General features: G+C 34.4%; 1 protein-coding gene across 8 annotated transcripts in view; it reads left to right on the forward strand.

The window, feature by feature from the left end:
* NBEA (neurobeachin) overlaps positions 1 to 25,155 on the forward strand; it is a 506,572-nt gene that overhangs the window by 163,215 nt on the left and 318,202 nt on the right. For 5 of the 8 annotated variants that reach the window (XM_057410438.1, XM_057410433.1, XM_057410432.1 and 2 more), the window contains 8 exons: positions 3,103 to 3,320; positions 4,555 to 4,708; positions 11,318 to 11,341; positions 13,832 to 14,012; positions 15,059 to 15,189; positions 16,491 to 16,598; positions 18,267 to 18,435; positions 19,790 to 19,885. In XM_057410438.1, coding sequence (XP_057266421.1) covers positions 3,103 to 3,320; positions 4,555 to 4,708; positions 11,318 to 11,341; positions 13,832 to 14,012; positions 15,059 to 15,189; positions 16,491 to 16,598; positions 18,267 to 18,435; positions 19,790 to 19,885 — 1,081 coding nt within the window. The remainder of the gene's footprint in view (positions 1 to 3,102; positions 3,321 to 4,554; positions 4,709 to 11,317; positions 11,342 to 13,831; positions 14,013 to 15,058; positions 15,190 to 16,490; positions 16,599 to 18,266; positions 18,436 to 19,789; positions 19,886 to 25,155) is intronic. The other 3 variants (XM_057410439.1, XM_057410435.1, XM_057410436.1) reach the window with 2 other exon arrangements.

Below are 25,155 nucleotides of genomic sequence, written 5' to 3' on the forward strand. Positions count from 1 at the left end.
CTTTTTGGAGATCCTTTCTTGTCTGGGTCTCCCTCTGAAAAAATCTGAGAAATTAGAGATTTTGTGAGAGCCATAGCATTATAAAAGTAGGAAGGCCAAGGCAGAAGACTAGTCTTTGCAAGAATTTTTTCTCTGTATGCACAGCAAGGTACAGGATCGCTTTGAACTTTTAAAGCACAGGATTAATTTCCTCACTGAAATTATTCAGAAACCATAGCACGTAATCAAAGACTGTTTCAAGGGTATTATCAGGTAAATGAATTGACTACTTTCAAGATTTTGCTAGCCGACTGTATGTCCAGTATGTACCCCAGAATTTATCTTCTAGGATTTTGAAGTCAAGCAGACTTCCTTAAACTATGGAAGAAGAGCCAAACAAAAGTTGCAAAAATTGCTCTGCCCTGTACTGTGTAGTGTGTACCAAATTGTCTGAAGAATTTCGGAGATACACTCAAGTACAGTGAAAGTACATGTCGTCTGATGAAAGAACACAGTTCAGCCTGCTTTGTTCTTCAGGAAGATAATACTTTCAGAAAAACTCCAGTGAACAATTTATTTAATCAATTGTTTCTAAAGCAGATGCTTTCACTTTAAAAAAAAAACCCAAATAATTAAAAGCCTGGTTACTCAGACCAGTGGGTTCTGTCATACCGAGGGAACACTCTCTTCTAAGTTTCTTTTCTATGGCAATAACCTCATTTTGAAGAGAAAAGGAGATTAAGCTCTTGCATTTGCTAGACAGGTATAAGAAAATTTTAGTGTTCTCTCATAAGTATTCTGTCGAAACTATGAGAATCCTTCTAACATCAGTGACGGACTATCAAGCATTATGTAGGGTTCTTTATAATTTCAAGTACTATGTGTAATAAAGAACAAGCTTTCAATAGGAATAGTGTATATATTACTTTCAGTTCCCAAACACCTTATTTTATGTCTTAAAATTAGGACTGTTAATAGCTTGGAAATGGATAAATTAAATGAATGAAGGATAGCAAAAAAAAGGAGCAGTCAGTTTTTATTTTGAAATGTGGAATTTTGTTTAAAAAATAGAAGACAGTTGAAATGCTAGTGTTCATTTGCTATGTAGATGTATGCACCCATAAACAGTGAATTTGTAAGATAAATCTTGAGTGGAAAAGATAATCTGTCTTTGTACCTAGCTAGTGTATAAAATTCTGTCAGTGTAACTTTGGGACATTTCTGTTCATTAACCTCTTTTCTTGATGAATTTCACCCATAACACTTGAATTATAAAAATTAAAAAAGGAAAGAAAAAGATGAAAATATGTATTAAATAAAACATAAATAAAACATTATTGTTTTCATGAGTGAAGAGTAATGTTAATTTTAACATGTTTACAGTGGAACCACAGTTTGGATTTTGATTGCAGCATGTGTGGGAACTCGCACAATAGATTTGTCATGAGGTCAAGAAACCACTGAAAAAACTGAAAATTACTTGAAGACCGGCCACCCAAGTGTAGATAGTTGGGTTTCATGATGGTTTATGCAATGCACATCAAAGCCCATTTTTGCAAATACAGTATTCTTGACTAAATTAAAGCTCTTCTGTTATGGTACCATTACTGCTGCAGACTTGAGAGCTACCTGTAGTTGTACTCAAAAAAGAACAATTGGCATGTGAATGGAGTTGCTAACCTCAAATTTTCAAATACCCGATCTACAATCAGCTCCCCACCTTATCAGTAAGAAGTAAGCTGTCCTTTGTCGAAAAGTACTGAAAGGAGGCAGCAAATTGCACAGCAGAGATAGGAACTCCTGCTTACTTCTAAGAAGAATTAATGCCTTTATCATTAGTAGACCATATATTTAAGACTATAAAATTAACTCTTTCTTATGGTCCCAACTAGCAAAGACTGAAAATAGAATTGAAAGCACTATGCAGAATATTCATGCAAGTCTGAAAAATAAAAAAGGAATAATTTTAAGATAACTTTAAAGAAAAACATAGAAAATGAAAGCAATAGTACCAGTTTTGACCAATAGGTCAGATCGAGCGAAGGAAACCTGCCCTGCTCTCAGAATACAGGCTACAGAAGATCAAAATCAGACTAAAGATCTAAGAAGCTTTCCAGCTCAACTCCAAAGCCATGTGCACTTTTACATTGCTAGCACAAATATTTTGTAAATGCCATTTTGCTTTTAAATGTCCAGATTTTAAACAGTATTCTGAGATCAGAAAATTAATATGTGAGCAAATGTGAGCTATTTTTTTTTTCATTTTGCCAGTATTAAACTAATCTAAACTTAAAATAATTTCAAGGATCAGCCATTATATTTCTTCCTTTCAGAAATGTGGCACATTATAAGTAATTTTGTTGTTATGAATATTTGCTTCCAGTTCAGTCAGAACATTTGTTCTTTACTGCTTTTTCCTTCATGTTATTCTCCGTCGTAGCAATGTGTGTACACATAAGATGTGTATCTTTTACTTTTGTCTTTTATCACCAACTGGAAACAGTCAAGACTACGTGAGTATTGAACGGGAATGAAATTCACAGCTACCATCAGTTGGGAGAATCTTAAGATTGTCCTGAGAATCCATAACACTGTTAACCACTTAGCAACATGTAACAAAATTGGCAAAATGAGATTTGGGAGGCTAAATTTGATTCCCTAATGATCCTGCTAAAAAGACCATATTAAAAAAATTGGTTTGGAAAACGAGCTTTCAAAAAGTACACACATTCCTTGACACCATCAGTGCGTAGTTTTGAGTCAGCTATTCAAAGCAAATTGTGTTATTAGCACAAAAGAATAGTTATTTCCTGAAAACAAAGTCTTGCAGCTGCTGACCTTGACATGCTGCATTTGGTCTTTTTTGTAATACTTCCAGTGAAAAATCTGAGTGTAAAACATTGATGAATAGCTGAAAAGAAGGGCAGCCATGGCCCCTCAGTGCTGGTTGACTTTATTTGGAACAGCTCTTTTACTGAAGGATACTTCCTTCTTTGGAATATCAATATCGCCTTTAGTTTGTGCTTGATTCCAGTTCTAGCCCATCCTTTGTCAAATTCCATAATCCATTCAAGAACACATTCCAGAAAGTTAACATGGTTTTTAAACTTCTTGTTCATGTAGGCAGTACAGGGTCGATCTGTTACCCAGCAAGACCGGGATTTACGTGTTGACTTGGGATTTCGAGGAATGCCAATGACAGAAGAGCAGCGACGACAGTTTAGTCCAGGTCCACGCACAACTATGTTTCGTATTCCAGAATTTAAATGGTCTCCAATGCACCAGCGGCTCTTGACAGACTTGCTTTTTGCACTAGAAACAGATGTACATGTTTGGAGAAGGTAGGTGGTTGTTTCTTCTTTAACTCCTTTGTGTGTCCATTGTAGAGAGGGTGTTATTGGGATAGTAGGAAGGGAAAGAGTTGGTGTTAAGTGAAATGCTCTTCTGTATCTTGTATTTTCTCTTTTCACCCCTTCTCAGCCTATAACTGCTCTATTTCACAGGTAACAATTTCTGTTTTCTTGAAGGATTGTATAAGTCATGCATACCTAACTAAAATGAACTACTCTTTCAGCCTGTTTAGCATTAGAATCTGCTACTTCTGCAGTCTTTTTGTACACTTCAACAGAGATACTCAATAACTTACTATTATCAGAAACCTTAGGTATAACAGATACTATCTAATCTGATTTCCAGGAAAGAATAGTTCATTTTCAGAAAACTTGAGCATAATTCTATCCAAGCACCAATTTATATTGCATTTGATTTCCAGTTTGGTGAACTGTCCTGTGATAGTTGCTAAGAAGAGAATTCTGATAATTTGGGTTTGGCCAAATATGTGGGAGGGGTTTATACTTTGTGTTCAGGTAATGCTTGAAGATTAAAATTCAGTTTGTCTATTTTCAATTAAAGCCTTTAATTTTTGTTTACTGGCTGGCAACAATGTTGTTTTGGGAAAAGAATACATTTGCAGACTGAGTGTTATTTAATATTTTCATGCAGTGTTTCATATTTTGGGGGAGTAACTGGTTCATAGGACAATTTTTCACCAATTAGGAGTTGCTGAGATTACATCTAATCTTGTTGGCATCTGTGGCTTGCAAAGGAATTGCTAATGCTAAATTTAATGTTAGTTAATAAAGTTAATAGTAGATCAAGATATCACCACATTATCAAGTTTCTCCTGTAAAACACTATGAGGTGTTCTCATTAGGAGTTACCAAGGGTACTTCAGATGGCACCCTGAACTGTTAATTCTAATTAATAGTTTCACACTGAAAAAACAGCACCACTGCTTTCAGCAGAACTACCTGTAAAGTACTGGTTGATGGGAATAAAAGATTATGAGCTGTTGTTCTCAACAACTGAAACAAATCCTGGTGTGAAAATAGATTGCAGTCAATTTGTTCATTGAGCTGGTCCTGTTCACATTTTTAGGCCATTTACATGCAAAGTTTTGTAGACCATATTTTTTCTTGATCTCAAAGAAACATTCGGGTCTGGTTTCAAAAAAATTAATTTATCTGAACTTTTATTTTAACTCTTTTTAATTTGTCCTTTCTTCTGTTCTTGCAGTCACTCCACAAAGTCTGTGATGGACTTTGTCAATAGCAATGAAAATATTATTTTTGTACACAACACAATACACCTCATTTCCCAGATGGTAGACAATATTATTATTGCTTGTGGAGGAATTTTGCCATTGCTGTCAGCAGCCACATCCCCAACTGTAAGTACAATATTTCCACCTAGTGGTCATATTAGAAATTGTGTTAATAATACGAACCATAATTTGCAGCTGACTTTTCTTATTTAGGGACTTGTGTCCCCTCTCTGCTAATTCCTTCAAAAAAAATTACATTTGTAATTGAAAATGTTAAGCTTCGATATATAGTTTGCATCTGCAATATTATAATTTTGTTAGAGAAATAGCACTAAGAATAATATTTCATAGGAATTTAATATTTTGTTTGAAAGAGAAGAACATTAGGATCATGGTCATGAATCATAATTACTCTAACAAAATCACATGCTTTATGATGGCTAGTCATTGCTACTGATATTAATAAATCTGTTTTGCATGGCCACCATTTGTTTGCATGCCAGATGTTACTAGAAGTCATCCCCTCACTACTCTCTTTACTTCTTCCTTCAGTAGATACTGAACATTTTTCCATGGGTTTGTTGTTTTTTTTTTTTTTAAATCTTGTATTGAAATAGGCTGATATTTTTATCCACTCCAATGTTCTTGGTAAGTTCTTAGGTGGACATAGCTCAAGTAGACAAAGTAGCCAAATAGTGTGCTTCATGAAAAAGGGAGAAATGCTTTGTAAATATGGCACTATTGTCAATAGTAATTACACTATTTGAATGTGACCTCTTGTCTGGGCATAGAATACCTGTAACTCTTTCACAATGAATGTTTTATCTTGAGCATCCCATAAGCACCTGCAGTTAATATTGGTCTTTGAAAGGGGAGAAAATGAGGCCCAGAAAGGACAGAGAGGCTCCTCTGAAGTAATGTGGCTAGTAGGCACTGGAAGCTCCAAATGTAGGTTGGCAGTAGAAGCTCAATTCCTTGTTCTAGCCATTCAGCAACTAAGATTACTTTGCCTCTGCTATTACTTCTAGTTAGCTAGTCAAAAAAAAAAAAAAAAATTTGCATGATATAATTTGAAAGGTATGAATGTGTGGACTAGCAGTTGGCTAAACATTGATATGACTTTCAGTCAGGCAATTAATGGTAAAATAATGTGTCTTTACTATTTTCACTCTGTTAAGTGGGAAAATATTTGCTATAAGCAAGAGTGCAAGACTAATGGGAAAGACTTTAGTTGTCTCTAGTCACAGGAATGATTTTAAGATTGCTGAATAAAAGATTTTGCAAGTGCTTCACTGTAAATATTGATAAGTATGAGAGAGTGCACACCATTTCCCTCTATTTTGTTCTGGGTAATAAATATATATGTGTGCCTGTGTGTACAGATAGCTGATACAGCTTTCTAAATTACACATCTACTTGTTAAAGTGTTGTGTGTTAATACTGCATTGCAACAACAGCAATGATTTTCATGCATTGATACAGAAGACTACATTTTCAAATTCTTATATTATGCATGCATTTCTCCACTACATGGGGACTTAAGTAATACAGTGTATTACTTAAATGCTTGATTTTGTCATCTGTTTAGGATAATAAAATAAAAATAGATTGTGAAATAAACTAATTCACTAAAAGATCAGAAGCTGGCTTCAAACTGAATTAATCCTACTCTGTGAAATTAAATAAAAATAAAAAGGCTTACTTCTGTCCCAAATGTACAGATAAGATGTAGTAATTGATAAAGTCAGAGATTCCCTTCACCTGGAAATAACTGTTGCCATTTAGACGGTGATTTCATAATCATTTCCACCTATCAGAGAGCTTCTTCCCTCCCTTTCAGCTCCATTCCTGTTTCTATCATTGCCCATCCATAAACATTAGCAGGAAAGTCGGTTTATTAGTTGTTGCAGATACAGATCTGAGCATGTCGTTCCTCTTACAGAAGGTGCTGTCCTTCAATATTGTTCTGAATCACAGTTATGAAGGGATCAGGTGCTCTGTTGGGCATCAGACCACTTCTGAATATCCATCATATGATGAATGAAGTTTTGTACTGATTCTCAGACTTCTAATACTTTTGCATCCTTGAACTGCTATGGAGAAAGTGGATGGACTGCTGTTAGGAATATATGTCTTCTCAATCTTGAAAGGGCAAGGTAGCACAGGGCTTACAATCACTTACAAAAGACTGTCTCACTCTCCTTCTCAGAGCTACTAATTGGAAAAAAGGTCTGAAATCGGGAGATTTATATGATGTCTCCACTGCACAAAACCATGGCAGGCCTTCTACTGGCACTTTTCTGTCAGAGTAACTCTCAAGAGAGGAAAGATCTAATATGCTTTCTCCCTTACCAATTCAAAGAATCACAAAATCATAGAATGTTTGAAGGTGGAAAGGGATTTCTGGAGGTCATCTGGTCCACCTCCCCTGCTCAGGAAGGGCCACCTACAACCAATTGCCCAGTACTGTGTTCAGATGGCTTTTGAGTATCTCCAAAGACAGAGACTCCACCACCTCCCTGTGCAATTTCTGCCGGTGCTTGGTCACCCTCACAGTGAAAAAGCGTTTCTTGTTCTTCAGATAGAACCTGTTGTGTTGTAATTAATTACATTAATGGTTTCTTTCCACAAATCCAAATTTTTTATTGCAACTCATGAATCCCTCCCAGCATCAACCGTGCTGTGATTCTGTATGATTTTGTGATTCTGTAATCTAAACTGGGCACTGGTAGAAGTCCAGTCAAGGAGTACTGTGCTATGTGTATATAAGGAAGCTGTCCAGAATTTGCATAAGCTGCCTTTCTGTGTCAGCCCAAGGGCCCGTCTGCTTTATCCTCCAACATTCTGCCTCCAACAGTGACTGCAGCTTACATCAAAATACAGAACTCTGAGCAAGCATGTTGATTGCTCTAATGATACTTCATTTCAGCATTTAGGATTTTAACAGCTAGAAAGGGTGTCCAAGATGTCATGTTTAATAACTACCGTGGAATTTATCCTTATAAACTTTATCTAATCTTTTTTGAAGTTACTTACGCTTTTAACATCCATAATACCATGTGGCATTGAGTCTGACAAAGTAATTATATAACCTTTGAAGCACTTCTTTGGTTTTTTATGCCTGCTTAAATATATAAAGTTACTATGTGACTTACCGTTTACACTATAAAAGGAGTGGTCACTTTTGTCTTCATTCATCTCCATATTATTTATGACTGTAAGCTTGAGTCATATCTCCTGATGTGCCCGTATTAATCTGTAGAGTCTTAATCTTATTTAGTCTCTGTCTTTGGAAGCTTCTGATCTTCCATTATCTCTATTCTGTGGAACTTTTCTGCAGTGTTGAAACCCTCACATTTTATAGGTCCTGTAGAATACGTATGTTTAGTTTATCAACAAGTATGAGCTCATTTTACTTAAATTTTTTCTTTTTTTCACGTTTATGAATGGTGACTCTAAAATCATAGAATCATAGAATGGTTAGAGTTGGAAAGGACCTGAAGATCATCTAGTTCCAAACCCTGCTGAAGGCCTTTTGGGCTCATATTGAAATTTTATAGCAGTAGTTCTTAATTGTTTCCTCCTAATATGTATTTATGACATAGGACATGTGTTTACATCTAATTCCAAAAATTAATTTACTTTTTGGTCTGGAATAATGAAATATGAGAGCAAAGCTATAGAACAGACAATAAAGTTCATTCCACCCTTTAATTTCAGTATGATAGAACAGGATGCAATTCAGGAAGAGATTATGGTAAATTTACATATCCACTTGGACTACTTACATGTGGAGTAGATTTCTAGCCAATGGAGATCTACTCAATAGAAGTAAATAATTCAGCTATCTCTGATGTACTAGATATCTAGTAGCTGGCCAGCCAAATATCTATAGTGTTCACCAACTGTAATGATTGTTAACCTGGAGCTGAATCCAGCCTCTTTTTTGCAAGATAGCTTACCTGTTTTCTAATGGAGAAGGTGACAGACAGAAACACATTGTTCCTGTATCAATGTCAGAGACCTACCTAGGCACCCTTGACTTCAGTTTCTCAGACCTGAGTTCAAGTAAGGCTTCATCTTGGGCTGCCCGTTCTTAAACAGTCCTAAATGTCTGTTATGAAACTCTTCTCAACAACCTGCTATAGAGTTAGGTTTTGTTACATGTGTCCCATTGTCTTTCATTTTTTTTAAAGGCATTTCACCTATTTTTCATTAGTAGAATAGATCCTGAATATTGGATGCTTGAATTGGAACTTGATGATCTTAAGGTCCTTTCCAATCCTAACTACTGTATGAATTAACTAAGGCTATATGCAGAAAATAACTAAATTTAGCAAAATAACTTTCAGAATATCAGAGGAGTTGCAGGGTTGCTTTTTTATTTTTTTTTTCCCAACGCATTCTGTATTTTGTTCCCTCCCCTGCTGTAAAAGCAGTACTGTTACAGTTTCTTTAAAAAGATGAATGTTAGGAGAATTTCCCATTTCAAAAAGACTTCTTCCTCTACATAGTTAGGATTTGGAGTAAAATGGCAATTCTTCTGGGCTGGGTGGAAGATTACTTCATAATCTCTTGTCTGCTATAAAACAGGCATCCTAATTACAGATTTTCCTCAATTTGAATCTTGTAATAAACATCTATATTTTGCCTTCCTTTTTTTAATTTAGACTAGGATGGTCTGAATGATGCTGTGGACAAGAGCCTTTAAATTTGAATAGTAAAATGAAAGGGGAAAATGTATTATCTGTGAAAACAAACCACCCACAAATCTATGAGTGACTTGAGTACAGTGGAGATTATATGTTTGTATGGAATACATGGGAAAATTTACTGTGATTCACACTGATCTATGTTTTAATAATTCCTTTGATTTCAGTTGCGTAGTAGCCCTGTCTCAGGATCTGTACATTTTTAAAAAGTTGTCAATTATACATATGAAACAATTTGAAATTAAAGCAAATATTAACAAAAAAACAAACCACCAGTTTTTGTTGGTTTACAGTCTAAACTGTGATGTGTTCTGTGTTGATTCTCATGTCATCTTATTAAATTGGGGATATTAGATAATTTTGCCAATATTATAGAGAGGACATTAAATAGAAAATCCTGGTTTCATTTTTTTCCTATCTGTGGGGGAGGTCTTTGAGGCATGTTTTTTTAATTACAACTATAAGGAAGATACTTTTAAGATGCTGTGCAAGTGTGAAAACCACATATTTGGGAGCTGTTAGGAAAAAAGTTTGTGGAAGATGCTTTCTGTTAATAGTAGCTGGTTTTCAGATGAAGCACTTTGTGTACAAGCTAGGAATTTGAAGTAATTATAGCTTACTATGAGGATGGCAGATATGTCAAGGACTTGAGGATATTAAGGCAAAAGAAATCGGAGGAGTTACATATACGTGGCAATTGCGAGTAAATTTCCAGACTCCTTGCAATTTGTTTTTCTATTTGTTCTTTGAAGTCTATAATTCTAATTCTTACTTGGAGTATTTAAAACAGCAGCTCTCAAATTGTGATCTGAGGGCTGCTGGAGTTACATGAACAGCTGTCTGTAAAACTCAAACATTTGAAAATGGCCATATTAGTAATGTGGATTAAAAGCCATTATGTGGTACATTTCTGTATGTCCTGTATGTATTATTAGCATTATCATGTTCCTGACTCATGTGATCTCAAAGGTGCTGTGTGATCTATAACAATTCCAAGAAACAGCAGTGGTCCACTGATGTAATCCCTTTCAGCTAGTAATCAAGAGATACTAGCCACAGGTTAATTCTTGAGATGTATCCAGCTACAGAAGAAGACACATTTAAAAATTGGTTGAATGTGGTATTTTTTATTCCAAAAGAAAAGCAGTTAGTTTCAGCTTGTTTTTCTTTCTGTTAGATTACATTTTTCCACTATTTAAATTACAAAACGACTGACATATTCTTGAAAATTCACTTTCTCTTTTTAAAATACAATAATTGAAAACTTAAGAATTAGTTCCTAGCCCTTTGTGATAAGAATGTCCTTCTACCTAAAACTAAAACATAAAAATGTAAAACACCTGTTCAATTACAAACAATGGAACTTGAAAACTAACTTGGTCTCAGAGGCTTAGTGAATCTTTCATTGTATTTCTGTGATTCAAAAGCATTCAGATATGCAGTATGATCTTGGTTTAGATTGAAGAAATTGCTCCCAAATATAACAATATATATAATGAGCTATCTTGTGTTGCTTTGAAGGAAGGAGCATTATGCATGAAGAACCAGTTCGCTTTTTGTGATTTAGATTTTTTTTTTGTCAAAGCATTTTAAATATATTTGCCTCCTCATACAAGGATTAACTACTTTATTACATTACATTTGAGTGGCTTGTTGTAAAACACTCATTTTATTTCTATGTAATCAGTGAAAACATTACTTTGATTTACATTGGTTCATAAAATTGCTCTATATACTATATAAAATATGTACATTGGTTTGGAAGAATCAGTGTTTACAGGAACTCCATAATAATACAAGATTTACAGTTTTCCTTGTGCATAGATATCTCTTAGAAGTCTTTATTTTCAAATGTTCACTCTGAGCTGTAATGTTCTGCTGTTCTAATTATAAATTAAACAAATGTATAATTCTAATATACTAATTTGTTTAAATTTTACATGGTATTTTTAGTTAACTTAAATAATTTTCTTTTTCTTTTATTGTTGTGATCTGTTGTCTGTTTTGTCTGTTGCATGTCCAGGGTTCTAAGGTTAGTATTGCTGCTGTAAGTTTCAGTTTTTTGGATTTTCAAAAATACCTTATTTTTGCTCATTTAACATTTTGGCTTTATTATTATTATTATTATTATTATTATTATTATTATTATTATTATTATTATTATTTTATTATATAGTAGGATGCGAGTAGGAATATATTGGGTGTAATCATTAACTTTTCCTAACCTGTGTCCTTTGAGTAACTTGATGCATCGTTAAGTATGATGCTTATTGTTAGCTACAGACTGAATGTAGACAGGTCTGTGAGTTGAATTAAATTATAAATGTGGTTGTCAATGGAAAAACTCTTTAGGCCCTGAATAAGTTTATTGTAGAGGAGACATGTTAAGCATGATCTTAAAGTATGCTAAGTAGTTATGAAATGGTGATTGGTTCACTTTTTAAAGAGTTTTTGAGCTACACCTATTTAAAATACTACTAATACTTGAAGGCAGCTTGATAACAGTGGAGTTTGTTTTAAATGTTGTTAGAATATCAACGTGCTGTGTTTAACAGGTAGAACTGATGGTAAGTTTTGCTGTAAAAAAACTTTCGGTCATCTTTTTTTCTTTCATACAGCAGAATTCTAGGGAGATTTGGGGTGTCAAAAAAAAAAGAAGATTGGTTTGTTGTTGGGGTTTTTTTTCAATTCAAAGATTGCAGAAATCTCGGTAAAATACACAAAAGTTTTAGAAAAAATGAATTTATTATGTAACAATAAAAATTAAAAAAAAAAAAGTTGGTATTTTGAGAAGGTTTAAGACTGTGATTGATGCAATACAGTTGGAGCTCTAAAAATATAAACAGCAGGCAGTCAGTTGGCTGCTAGCAAGCCTGATGTTGTTTCTAGCATGAGTTCAGAGTTCAATGTTCAAGTTTCAGTAACCACCTATGAGTTTTAGCAGTTTGTTATGGGTATAAATTTTTTCAAATCTATTTTCTTTGGATGAGTGCTTTCAAAAATGATGTTGTAAAAAAACAGCAACTGATTTTTCCAAAAAGTAGGAACACAGTCCGCACTAACCAGGGGACACCTGGCTAAAGAAGATAGGCTGGAAATCATTCTTCTGAACATTGTCATTTTACCATTTTTGTGATATTATTGGGCAGATCAGACAGATGACAGCCCTTCCCAAATCACTCATGTAACTGACTTGTTAGATCCTATGAGAAATTAAATGAAGTGGTATCTGTCATGGTGGTGACACATGCCAAATTATATACTTCATCTTTCAAAACAGTTGTTTCCTTAATAGTGTTTTGCACAGTTCACACTTTTATAATTTTGTATGGAAAAAGTTCTAAAAAGCGACTCATGAGTGAGGATACTAATTTTTCAAAAGTACAGAAGTAAGCCATTTTTTTTCTGTATTTCTTTTTCTTCTCAAGGAAATGGCCTTAACAGCATGAAATATAATTTGATTTTTTTCATAGATACTTCTAAGCAAATGAATTCAAATAAACATAATGGAAGTAATACTTTTTGAAGAGGCTGAACTCTGTGTTCAGAAAAGCCCAGTAATCTGAAATTTTGTGACAGTCAAGAATCAGCCATCTGTAAACAATTTAAAAACCAGTATTTAGGCATATAAATGTGGACACACTTAAGTACTAAATCCTGTTTTCAATTTTGCCTGCCTCTGGAGATAAAAGTGTTTAAACAGATATTTATTTTTTTAATTTAACTTACTGTTTTCTCATTTTTTATCTTCACTGTTAGATACCTGAATGCATTTGAAAACATGACTCAGGGCATCTAAGTGTATTTTTTAAGAAAAATATAATCCCTTTTTAGATTTCAGAAATACGGACTTCATTCAGCATTTTTCTATGGATTCCGATCAAGGAGAGTCCAACACTAAATTAGGAAAGAAATGGCCTTTCTCTGACAAACATGAGCTGCACATCTTATAACTTGTCACCTTTTTACTTCCCCTCATTGCTGTCATGAGGGAATAAGTGTACTCTCTTCTGATCTCCAGGAGAATTGGAATCTGTCAGGCTCCTATATGTGTAAGCATTCCCAGGGAGAATCAATTCATAGAAACAGGGCAAAACTGTCTGATTTTTTCCACTCCACTCCTCACATTTACTTGTTTATCTAAAGGAATGTAAAAGCTATACAAACAGTAATTACTTCATGTTACCCAACAGTTTGCTTAGCCTATGGAAAAATGTAAGAGTACATTGCACTCTGATGTACTGTGCATTGTTTTACTATCTGGCCACACTTTGTTATTATGTAATTGCTAATAATTTTCTCATCTATATTACGCTTTTAATCATCTGTTAAAGCATGTAAATGTAAATAATTTTCTCAGTCTTCATAGTGTCTTACTTTGACTGACAGTTTATGTTAATGGTAACAGTAGGAGATTTTAAAATAACTTTTCAATGTACTTGTCAGTAAGCATAACAGTTTAGATTTGTATGTGTATGTGCTATCTTTATAATTCAGTTGTGTTCAAACAGTTTAATTCAATTTTCTCCTTTTAAAGACTGAATTGGAAAATATTGAAGTGACACAAGGAATGTCAGCAGAGACAGCCGTAACTTTTCTCAGCCGTCTGATGGCAATGGTGGATGTACTAGTATTTGCCAGTTCTCTAAATTTTAGTGAGATTGAAGCTGAAAAAAACATGTCTTCTGGAGGACTAATGCGACAGTGCCTAAGGCTTGGTAAGTCAGCAGACAGTGTATATTAAATAATTATTTACAGATCAATGTGCTACAGATGGATCAGATGGTGATGTGTAGGAAAGGACTTGTACTGACTATGATGTGATAAAATAAAAATCTCATTTATTATTGATTTGATACATTTTAAGCTTAATTTAGGCACAAGAGTAAGTTAAAATGATGTGTTTGAAATTGTTCTTTCTTATGTTTGGGGGGAGTAAAAGTATTAAATAGAAGTAAATAAATATAGGGTTATTTTTTTTCCTTAAAACTCTTCTGCTGCCTTTATGCTGCAGGTTTCCTTATTCAGTTCTCCATGGTTTTGGAAGACTACTTTTAGTCTACGTAAGACTGAAAGCATAGGATGCATGTGCAGACTCTGTAGTCAGTATATGTTGCAACAGTCTGGCACCTCTCTTCACTGTTTATTATTTGCTATATACTGTTACAATTACTTTAGGAAACTTAAAAATTTATGAATAATTCAAACTATTCTATGCAAACTATATCACTTTAGCCTTGTGAACATTAAATTTTGACTATCATCTGGCATAATGTTGTTTTCCTAATGTTACATCCCACATATTTTTTCATTTCTCAAATGATGAATAATTTTTGTAATCAGTCCTGTTATTATTCATAGCAGTTATTATGTCAGTGATAATTATACTACTTCTGGTATAAAACATGTAGTTTATTCTCAGTGATCAATTTTCATCAAATTCTACTATTTTTTCTATTCTAGTTGTATGTAAGTTCTTCGGATTTTAACTGTTAATAACTGATCAGTAACATACAAGAGCTGCAGTTCAAGGACTAATGATTTTCAGATTTTAATATAGTGATATAACACATATAAAACAGTTGTTCATATAAAGAATGGAATAAGTCATAATGGTTTGTTTAGTGCTGACAGAGTCTAATGTGAGAACTGTGTTGCACTTGTTATTTGGACATGATTATTGACATATCAAACTAGATGTACAGACTGTTATTAATTTAAAATGGAAAATATTCTAATGTGTAGCATTTCCATAACTTTTCAGTTTGTTGTGTGGCTGTGAGAAACTGCTTAGAATGCCGGCAAAGGCAGAGAGAGAGAGTCAACAAGACAACATTAATCAGCAATAAGACGCAGGATGCCCTTCAGGGTGTAACTGCATCAGCAGCAACCAAGGTAACCCAACCTACAGTTACCAGTAGGAATGACAAGTCTGTACCACTGCTTTAAAGGATCAGAAAATAACTGTAACTGCCTTTTCAAATATTTGACAAAAGCTCAACTGGTTAAAAGTAGTATTTGAGGGAGTTTGTTTGAAAGAAGAAAACATTAATTGCAGTAATATCACTGAAAAAATTTTAAACAGTTTTTTCAGTTTTGCATGGTCTACTTCAAAGAGTAAGTCCCATTACTCACCTTGGTCATATACCTGCATAGCTTTATTAACCTGTCAGGGAAGTACAATGAAATCCTGCAATCATATCTTCATTGGTGGAACATCTGAGTCTCGGTAACTTCAACAGACCTTTGCATGTGTGTTAGACATCAGTATTTTCTATCTAATTTTATGAATTAAACTTGTCTAATATTCAAGTACAGCTTAGTTCTTCCAGTTTCTTTAATTCATTGTGAATCTCCTTCTTAAAAAAAAACAAAAAAAACCTGAAAACCAAAACTTGTGTACTGCTTTAAGACTTTGAGAGTCCTAAAGCTAAAATCTCAAAGAATTTAACACAGTCCATGACTAAAGTACAATACGTTGCATGATGTAAAGGTTTCCTTTTTTTTTTGCTACTATACTTTCATTGCTAAATTCAGTGGTTTTTCTTCTCTAAAGGCTTTTTTAATTAATCTCTTTTTAATTCAGTTTTTTTAATTCAGCTCTTTTCACAATATTATTTCATTAAATCTCACTGAAAACATTACATTTCTCCATGTTATCACATATAGTGCAAAGCAAATCAGTGTAAGGAGACTTTTAGATATTTAGGCCTCGTTTCTAATACATTGTCATTTTTTAAAGGAAACATACTGCTCTATGCTTTCATAGTAATAGCAGTTATTCTGTAAGTAGTCTGTAATAATTCTCAGTATAATGAACATGAACTGATTTTTTAAAATATGCTAATTGTTTTTAAATTTAACACACATATTAGAAATAATTTATTGTACTGCTATGAAACAGCTGTAATCTGAAATAACCTTTGTGTGCAAATTGTTATCTAAACTCTGGGAACAGATGTAGTTGTTCAGAGGTACTTGGAAGATGTAACAGTTTATATCTAAATAGTTAGTATTAAGACAATAATATTGCTTTATTTCTAGAACTCTTGTCTGAGTATTATGTTAGAAGTATACTGGTAGCAAAAAAGCACATAAGATTGATGCAATATCTAAAAAAGGTGTCAAATTAAAGTCCTAACAGAAATTCTTTGATATTTGTGAGGGAGCTAAATCTCACTACTTTTTATTTTTAGACTCCCCTTGAAAATGTCCCTGGCAATCTTTCTCCTATAAAGGACCCCGATAGGCTTCTTCAGGATGTTGATATTAATCGTCTACGAGCAGTTGTTTTTCGTGATGTGGTGAGTAATACATGCTATAATCCTTTCTTATGCAAAATCATCAGTTATATTTTGAAAGAGATTTTGGTTGTCCGAGAATTAAAAATATCCTTCATGTGTTGCACTTCTTACATTATTTACAAACCATCTGCTCGTGGCTTTGTAACTATCAGCCACTTTCTGCGCTTCAAAATCATACTCATAAGAAATTTGAGATTAGTAGTTAACAGTCAGGCTTTATATTAGCCAAATAATCATAGCCAGAATAAATCAGTTATAACCTATGTTGATTAAAACTATACTACTAAAGGTGTCAGTTGTTTGTCCAACAAGGGTAGGAGGAAGAATTATTATTTGTATTACAGAAGTGCATTAAGTTGATTTAGGAAAAGAATTTTTACTTCTCCTAAACATACATATACATATATAAATGTATTTTAAACTGTTTTTCAGATTTTTTGCAACTATTTTTAGCATAAAATTGCACCACAATGTGTTTGGTTTTGAAAGTAGTACAATAAGAATTGTTATTATATATACACAAATACATGTTATGTTTAAACTTCTCCAACTTAAGTATGAGTCTATTGAAGTAAAAACTGAAGTTAGAAATAACTTTGAAAAGAAAAAGGTAGAGCATGACACAAAAAAAAAAAACATCTGTCAGGATGACCTTGAAAAGGTAGGGTTGAATTTGGAGATCGTCTGTAATCTACTCTTTTCTTAACTAGAGGAGAATAGAGGAAATACTGTTTCTGACATTTATATGAAAGAAGTTACTAAGAGGATTTCTTGTTATTTTAATAATTGCAAAGACATGCAGCCAAATTAAGTAACACCCAGAAAACATGGAAAGCAAGCACTGGATTTCTAAGAGAAAACGCATACTTGTGGAATTGAGACAAGGTAAAACTGCTATAGGAGTAGGGAGATGCTGAAGTCTTAATTCTACCATGTCGGTTTTACACCATAATAATAATAAAATACTTTTCAGTTGAACTACAGCAACTTAAGCTCAGTTAGGATGATATCTAAGCCATAGTTTACATAGTACAGCAGACTGGGGTGGGAGGAAAAAAGACAGCAAAGTTGTTTTGGTACTGACATTTACTTAAATCAGAGTCCAGAAAAACTAAGATTGCTGCAGACAATCCTGTTGAGGGAGAAGTCAGAATATAGGAGCTGGGATTTACTGCTGGAGGAAAACCAGTGGTCATATCCTTCCTGCTTTTACATGTTACCAGAAGGTGTTATGCCTGCTATGTGTCCAGTGTTAGCTAGAAAAGCATCAGTGAGGTTTATTTTCTCTCTCAGCAGTACTTACCTTCTTGTGGCAGGAGCTTTCAGAGACTCATCCTTGGGGCAGTGAAAGTCAGTTGCCCTTGCAGTCGTGAAGCCTTGAAAGAACTTAGAGCAGAGTCAGACCTCTGTTCTGAAAAGCTCATTGAGTGCACAGTCCCAGAGATTTTTGAGTTGCCAAATTACGTGTAAAATTTAGTACTTACTATATTCTATGTGCATATTACTCCACTGAAAATCTATTAAATCTTCTACATATTCTATTTACTACTATATTAACAGGTATAACATTTCAGAAAGGTATTATTTATTAAGCCTTGTGATGATTTTGCGTGAAAATTCTATGGAAATGTCTCATATTATAGATCTGTTCCTTTTTCACCAACACAGGATGACAGCAAACAGGCTCAGTTCTTAGCTTTGGCTGTAGTCTACTTTATTTCTGTTCTGATGGTCTCCAAATACCGTGATATCCTAGAGCCACAACGAGAAACTGCAAGGTCTGGGAGCCAGGCAGGTAGAAATATCAGACAAGAAATAAATTCACCAACAAGTACAGGTACTTTTGTTTTCTTCAGATATTATTTGATTTTATTAGAACTGTAATTATTTTACTAAAAAGTATTTTTAATGAGTAGCTTAAGATCCACTTAAGAAAATATTTGCTACTTTCTTGCTCTATAATCATTTGGTTCTTTAACATACATTGGCAGATTTCTGTTATTCTGTTTGCTTATAGGCTATAACTAATTTGTATGCCTTTTTTTCTTTAATTTTAAAATAATTAAAAAGGAGGGTTCCTAACGAAGTTAAAGCTATAAAGTACAATATAGTTGATCAGCACAGCTTCCTTAATCTGTTGTTAAGAAAAACAGATAACTTTATACCATGAAATGTATAAACAGCAAACACAGCTGTTTGCCCATGTGAACTCCTTTTGTTTGGGTGAAGAGGTTTGTGAAAGGGTACTGGTGGAGAACTGAGTACTTTCTTGGAGCCTGCTGTGTTGCTGCTTGTATTTAAAAGCCTATGGAAACAATATGATAAAAAGGAAACATTTCTGTTGCCTTCTCTGACTGAGATGTTTGTGATTTTTAGTAGTAGTAGTGGTTTTTGCTAGCATGTGCTCTTCAGCCTGAGAGGGAGTCTGTTAGCTCTGACAGCTATCATCAGAAATTAGGAATCCAGACTTTACTCCATGTTGTTTAAAATATTTTTAAACAGTTCACTAAGTTTTTTTCAAGTCTGGTTGAACTAATTATAGCTGTACCTTCTTTGTTAAAAGAGCTGGAAACAATAATCGAATTTGTGTGTGACGCTCTTTATGTGTGTTTTTCTTCTTGTACAGATCTTCGATTACTTCATTTATGGAGTTGCCAATTTTCATCATAGAATTTAGCTTCTAATTTGTGTCATATTTATATTTAGTAATTGTTTTCTAATTCATCATGATGTTTTCATTTACTACTTATACATAATTTTTAAAGTCCATGTACTTGTAGGCTTTCCATTTTAAATATACATGAACATTGTCAGTTATGAGAAATAACAATTTTTTGTGCCTTCCTGGTTATATGTTATAGTTCTGCACTCAGAAACTGCTGGTTTCAGTGAATTGTATCAGCCACGACTGTCTTGCCTCTGTGCTTGTATATATATAAATATATATATATATCTCTGTGTCTCTTTTTCCCCATGAATGTTGCTCTTGAAGTGCCCAAATAATAGGTATGCTGTTTCCTATCTCTTGATACAGAACTTGTTTTCTTCCTTTAGAAATGCATTTTTTTGTTGATAAAACCACATTTGCATGTTTCAATGAGATAGGATATCTGTCATGGATCCACAGTGGACCAGGCCACACATGAATGCTACTAGCTGGCTCACATTTGATTCCATGATTTTCTCCACAGTTGTGGTCATACCATCTATCCCTCACCCAAGTTTGAACCATGGATTCCTTGCCAAGTTAATTCCTGAGCAGAGCTTTGCCCACTCATTTTACAAAGGTAATATTAACATCATCTCCTAACCTGTTTGGGTGTTTTTATTTAATGTAATGTAATTCAAGAACTAACTGTGATGTAATTGTTGATAAAGAAATATACGCCTCAGGTTACATGGAGATCAGACCTGATGATACCTTTAAAAATTTAACTTCCTGCCTACATTTCTCTAGGAAATCTCTTTCCCACTTTTTTACTACCATTTATTAACTTTATTTATTATGTGGGAAAAAAAAAAAAAAAGGCCGTCAGGAGGGAATGAATATAGAAATTTTTAATTGCTTTTGGTTTTTGGTTATTCTTTTACAATATTAGGTCCATAAAAATAAAATCAGGCCTATATTAAAAATACTGCGTAACACAAGCATGTAGTGCTTTTGTAGTATTCCCTTTCCCTATATCTTTTCCTGCTGTTTGCCCTTCTCATTTTTTTTTTCTTGCCTTCTTGATGGTATGTAAACCTCTGATATTGTATGTATTGTGAATTATTTTATGCCTGTTAGTTAATGTGCTGTGCTGTGTTTTTCTGGAAGGAAATTGCTTTTGTGACCAGAGCAACTATTATATGTTTTGGGCCTGATTTGTTTTGTTTGTTTTGTTTGTTTGTTTGTTTTAATAGATATTGTATAGCGTAGGGAGCATATTTTTCAGATGTCATTCCTTGAAAGAGAGGGTTACCTAAATGTAACTTCAGCTAACTTTGCATGTACATTGCCCCAGTTATTTGCATGCACTGTGCTGTGAACGCAGAAATGTAAAATTGGTTAAAAATTTAATATGATTAAATTGTTCCTGGTATAATTTTGAAAAAATCTCTGTGGCTAAAAAGGCTAATTTATAAGAAGCTTAAGAGTTTTAAAATTGCATCCTGTTTAAAAGAGCAGAAATAGTTAACTTCCTACTTTAGTAATAATGAAACATTATGTTTATCATATGCTGTTTTGGAGCATTATTTTAAAATACTCATTACGCCAACTTAAACTTTCACTATGTTAATCTGGAATTTCTTAAATGAAAAAAAAAATCATTCAATTCTTTGTTGTGATGTAGTTGCATTTACATGACTTAATCTGTCATTGATAAAACAAAGAATCATTTGCTCTTAGTTCAGAAGAGTACTGCAGTTCTACGTGGTACAATAGAATAAACCCTCAAATTTTATTAAATACTGCTTTCCCTCTTTAATTTTTTTTTTTTTGGGGGGGAGCATGTTTCTCTGTATCAGGCATAGGATTTATTTTTTTTTTAACCACTTTTGCTAGAAAATTGGGGTTGTTAGACTGCCTCAAGGCACAAAGACATTTTAAATTTTTAAAAATTTAATAAAAGAAAAATAACTTATACAACATACATTATATTGTTATTTTTACAAATCTTGGTATCTCTTATAAGTGACAAAAGAAGGGGAAAACCAAGTGGTTTTTCTTATCCACATACAATACATGACTAAAATAAACCTAATGAAAGCAGAAAAAAGTTTAAGAAGAAATGGAGGCAGCAATACAAACTCAGAAGAATATTTCCAGTAAAGCATTTCTTAAGAATTGTGTCTTCTATGCTATTGTTGATAGTACTTGTTTTACCTTGAGTTAAAGTAAAATACAGATTTGTTTTTAAAATAATTCAGGAGAGCTATAGGAAAAGTATGAGCAGGATACAAAAGAAAAGTGTTTTGGCTCTAAAAACAAATTATTCAATAAAGGAAATGTTATGTGCAGCTGCTTGTTATGTGCAACTTATTTCTTGATATAATCACATCATTCAAGGTTTTAACTTCATGAGGTCTCGGCCTCTTACAACCAGCTGCTTTATGCATAACAGAAGAAAATATTTTCTGCTTTTTATATTCTGATCTTTTATATTCAGTTCCTCCAGCATGAAGTGAAATAAAATAAATAACTACGTAAAAAAAAAAAATTGTCAACATGTGCAAATGTATACTTTTTTATAACATTCTATAATTCTATTTATTTTTCTTTCTGGTCACATCCATGGGGAGGAGAAAAATGTGTCTCTATCTGTAGATTTACTCCTTGTCATAATTTTTTTTTTTTTATGCAATTGCTTGGTTTTCTTCTGCTAGTTTCTGGTAACTTTAAAGGGTCTGCAGCTTCTAAAATAGTCTTTGTTCAGGCAGAACTTGCAAAATGAAATGAAAGTTCCTTCTCTTTTCAATTAAGGTCATATGCATTATTACTCGTTGGAGCCATTTATTATCACACTCTCAAGGAAAATAGCAGATCAAAACTATTCTCTTACATCTGACAGACATCTAAAAAACACAGTCCTACAAAAGTAAATATTGCCAGGCTTGCTCCTTTCTTTTCACAATACTAAAGAATTAGAATAAGCTAGGTCTTTGAGATGTCCAATGGCTCAGTTTCTCTGCGTTTGTGAAGATTTAAAAATGGGAGACTTTAAACCAATAATTATTTAAATGCAAGAGCCTGTCAAGTGGTCTAAAAAGTTGCCTGGCCTACAGATCTTTTCGTTCATCAGATTTCTTCAACTGGCTGCAGGGGAGATAAGTTCTTCAATGTAAGTAAAATATGGAGGTATAGTAAAGATGGGAATAGCATTTAAAATGTCTTTGCCAGAGCTGTCTTCTCTTGAATAGTCAAAAATGATAGAAACATTCTTTATCATTCTCACTATCTCTCTGACTGCAATATGACCAAAAGCTCTGTACTAGATTTTCAGTTTTTATCATGAAATCGTCAGTCATGTGTGAGTTGTACTTTCTGGAAAATATCAGTAGTGAATCAATCTCTGAGCTAGTTGTCTTAGTCTCCCTTTATAATAGGTGGGAGAAGTTAGGTACAATTCATCTGGTCTGCTTTAGAGATTTGCTTAAACAAGAGATAAATAGGGCACTAGAAATTCCTATCTTTTTCCATTCCCTGTAGATGTCTTTGTAGATCACTGCTTTGGTCAGATTAATCCTGGCTCCTTTGACTAGCCTTAACTGAATTCTAGACCCAAAACTTGCTTTATGACAAAAGCTGTCAAGAAATTCTTTGATCTCGGACACTTAATCCAGTCTAATGACATTATGTGCCTTAGCAATATCCCCATCCCATAGATAGCTAATTTGTTACATCTATGTTCCTAGATATATATTCTTCATGAGTACTACACGTATATGCTTTGAAATTAGGGACTATATATCCATCTAAACCCTTATGCAATGTCTTTAATTTAATGATTGGCACGCATGTTTCCTTTGTACCTGGCATCTAATAAATCTAAGCAATGCATATCCTTACCCTACAATAGCCCGTTTCTTCTCTGCCTAACGTGTGCAATGCAGCTAATCTGCCCCTTTCTTCATTGTATTTTTAAATACTGATTTGTTTCATTGTATGGATTTTCAGTTTTGTTCTTTTTTGTCTTTTAGTTATTTCAGGCTCCTTTTTTGCCTGCTGAGTGCTTTAGATCCTCGAAATAAACTATTCCTTGCAGTCTGATGCGCTGGTAAACCCCTTTATAAAAATCTTTGGCTTTCATCCTCAGAACCATCTTCCACAAAGATTGTGTGCAAGAAATCCTAACTGTTGTATTTTGTAGGGAAGCAGTACTAAAGCTTAATTTCTACTCCTGGTGATGACAGATATCAAGTCCTTTGAAAAGCTTTTCAAATCCAGAAGAATGAACGAAGTCCCTGTAAGCAAAGCTACTTTCCATGGAAGCCCCTTCTATTTTATTTTGTAATCAAACACATGAAATTATTCTTAATGGCACAGGAGGTTCAGGTTTTTGTAGGAATGTTATCAAGACTCTTTCAAGGCTTCTGACCTAATGTCATATTCTGAAAATGCCTCTGAGCAGTGGAACTAGCCAGTTCCAACAGCCATTTTCAGATGAAATTGTGTAAGTCAAGGCGTCATTAGTGGTGTGTACTTCCAGTCAGCAGGAACTCCCCTTATGAACTCAGCATAAAATGCTGAAATTCATATTTCTGGAATAGCAGCAATTAAGCACCTTTAGAAAGTAATGTTTTCATTTTGGTTGATTTCTGTGGTGAGGTAGGGATGTTTTCCTAAATCCGGTATGAAAATGTCTCTGTTATGTCTAGAAGGTGTGGAATTTGAAACTGAAAAATTGAGAGTAGCCCTTTCTCTTACCAGGTAGAGGGTAATCAGTACATATTTTGAGAGCTGATTGTCTTGTTATTGGAATAAGTCACAAAAGAAATGAAGGAACATGGCACCTTCTGCTAATAGCAGGCCCTTGTCCTCATGTGGGATTTCAACTATCCTGATAACTTTTGGAGGGACGGTACTGTCTGGCAGAAGCAATCCAGGAGGTTCCGCGATTGTGTGGAGGACAGCTTCCTCTTGCAAGTAATAGAAGAGCCAACAAGGAGAGGTGCCATGCTTGACCTCGTGCTCACCAGGAGGGAGGGACTGATTGGGAATGTGATGCTCCAGGGCAGCCTTGGTTGCACCGATCATGAGATGGTTGCATTCAAGATCCTCAGGACAGTGAGAAGAGTGTGGAGCAAGCTCACTGCCCTGGACTTCAAGAGAGCAGACTTTGGCCTCTTCAGGAACCTGCTTAGTAAGGTCCCATGGGATATAGCCCTAAAGGACAGGAGGCCCAAGAATGCTGGTTAATATTCAAGGATCACTTGCTCCAAGCTCAGGAGCATTGTGTCCTGACTAGAAAGAAATGGGCAAGAGGGTCAGGAGACTTTCATGGATGGATAAGGAGCTGCTGAGGAAAATCAGAAAGAAAAAGGAAGCATGAAGAAGGTGGAAGCAAGGAAAGGGGAACTGAGAAGAATACAGGGACATTGTCCAGGAAGCTGGGGACCAGGTCAGGAAACCTAAGCCCCAGTTAGAATTGAGTCTGACCAGGGATGTGAAAGAACAGAAAGGGCTTCTATAGGTGTATTACAAACAAAAGACAGACTAGGGAAAATGTGGGCACTCTCTGGAAGCTACCAGGGGAACATGCTACCCTGGATTTGGAGAAGGCTGAGGTTTTCAATGACTTCTTCGTGTCAGTCTTCACTGGCAAGTCATAGAATCATAGAATCATAGAATCGTTAGGGTTGGAAAGGACCTTAAGATCATCTAGTTCCAGCCACCCTGCCGTGGGCGCGGACACCTTACACTAAATCATATCACCCAAGGCCTCGTCCAACCTGGCCTTGAACACTGCCAGGGATGGAGCATTCACAACCTCCCTGGGCAACCTATTCCAGTGCCTCACCACCCTAACAGGAAAGAATTTCCTTCTTATATCCAATCTAAACTTCCCCTGTTTAA

Source organism: Pezoporus wallicus, unplaced genomic scaffold, assembly GCF_028554395.1.
Source record: "Pezoporus wallicus isolate ANWC-B61680 ecotype Strahan unplaced genomic scaffold, APGP_CSIRO_Pwel_v1 contig_1876, whole genome shotgun sequence".
Classification (NCBI taxonomy): domain Eukaryota; kingdom Metazoa; phylum Chordata; class Aves; order Psittaciformes; family Psittacidae; genus Pezoporus; species Pezoporus wallicus.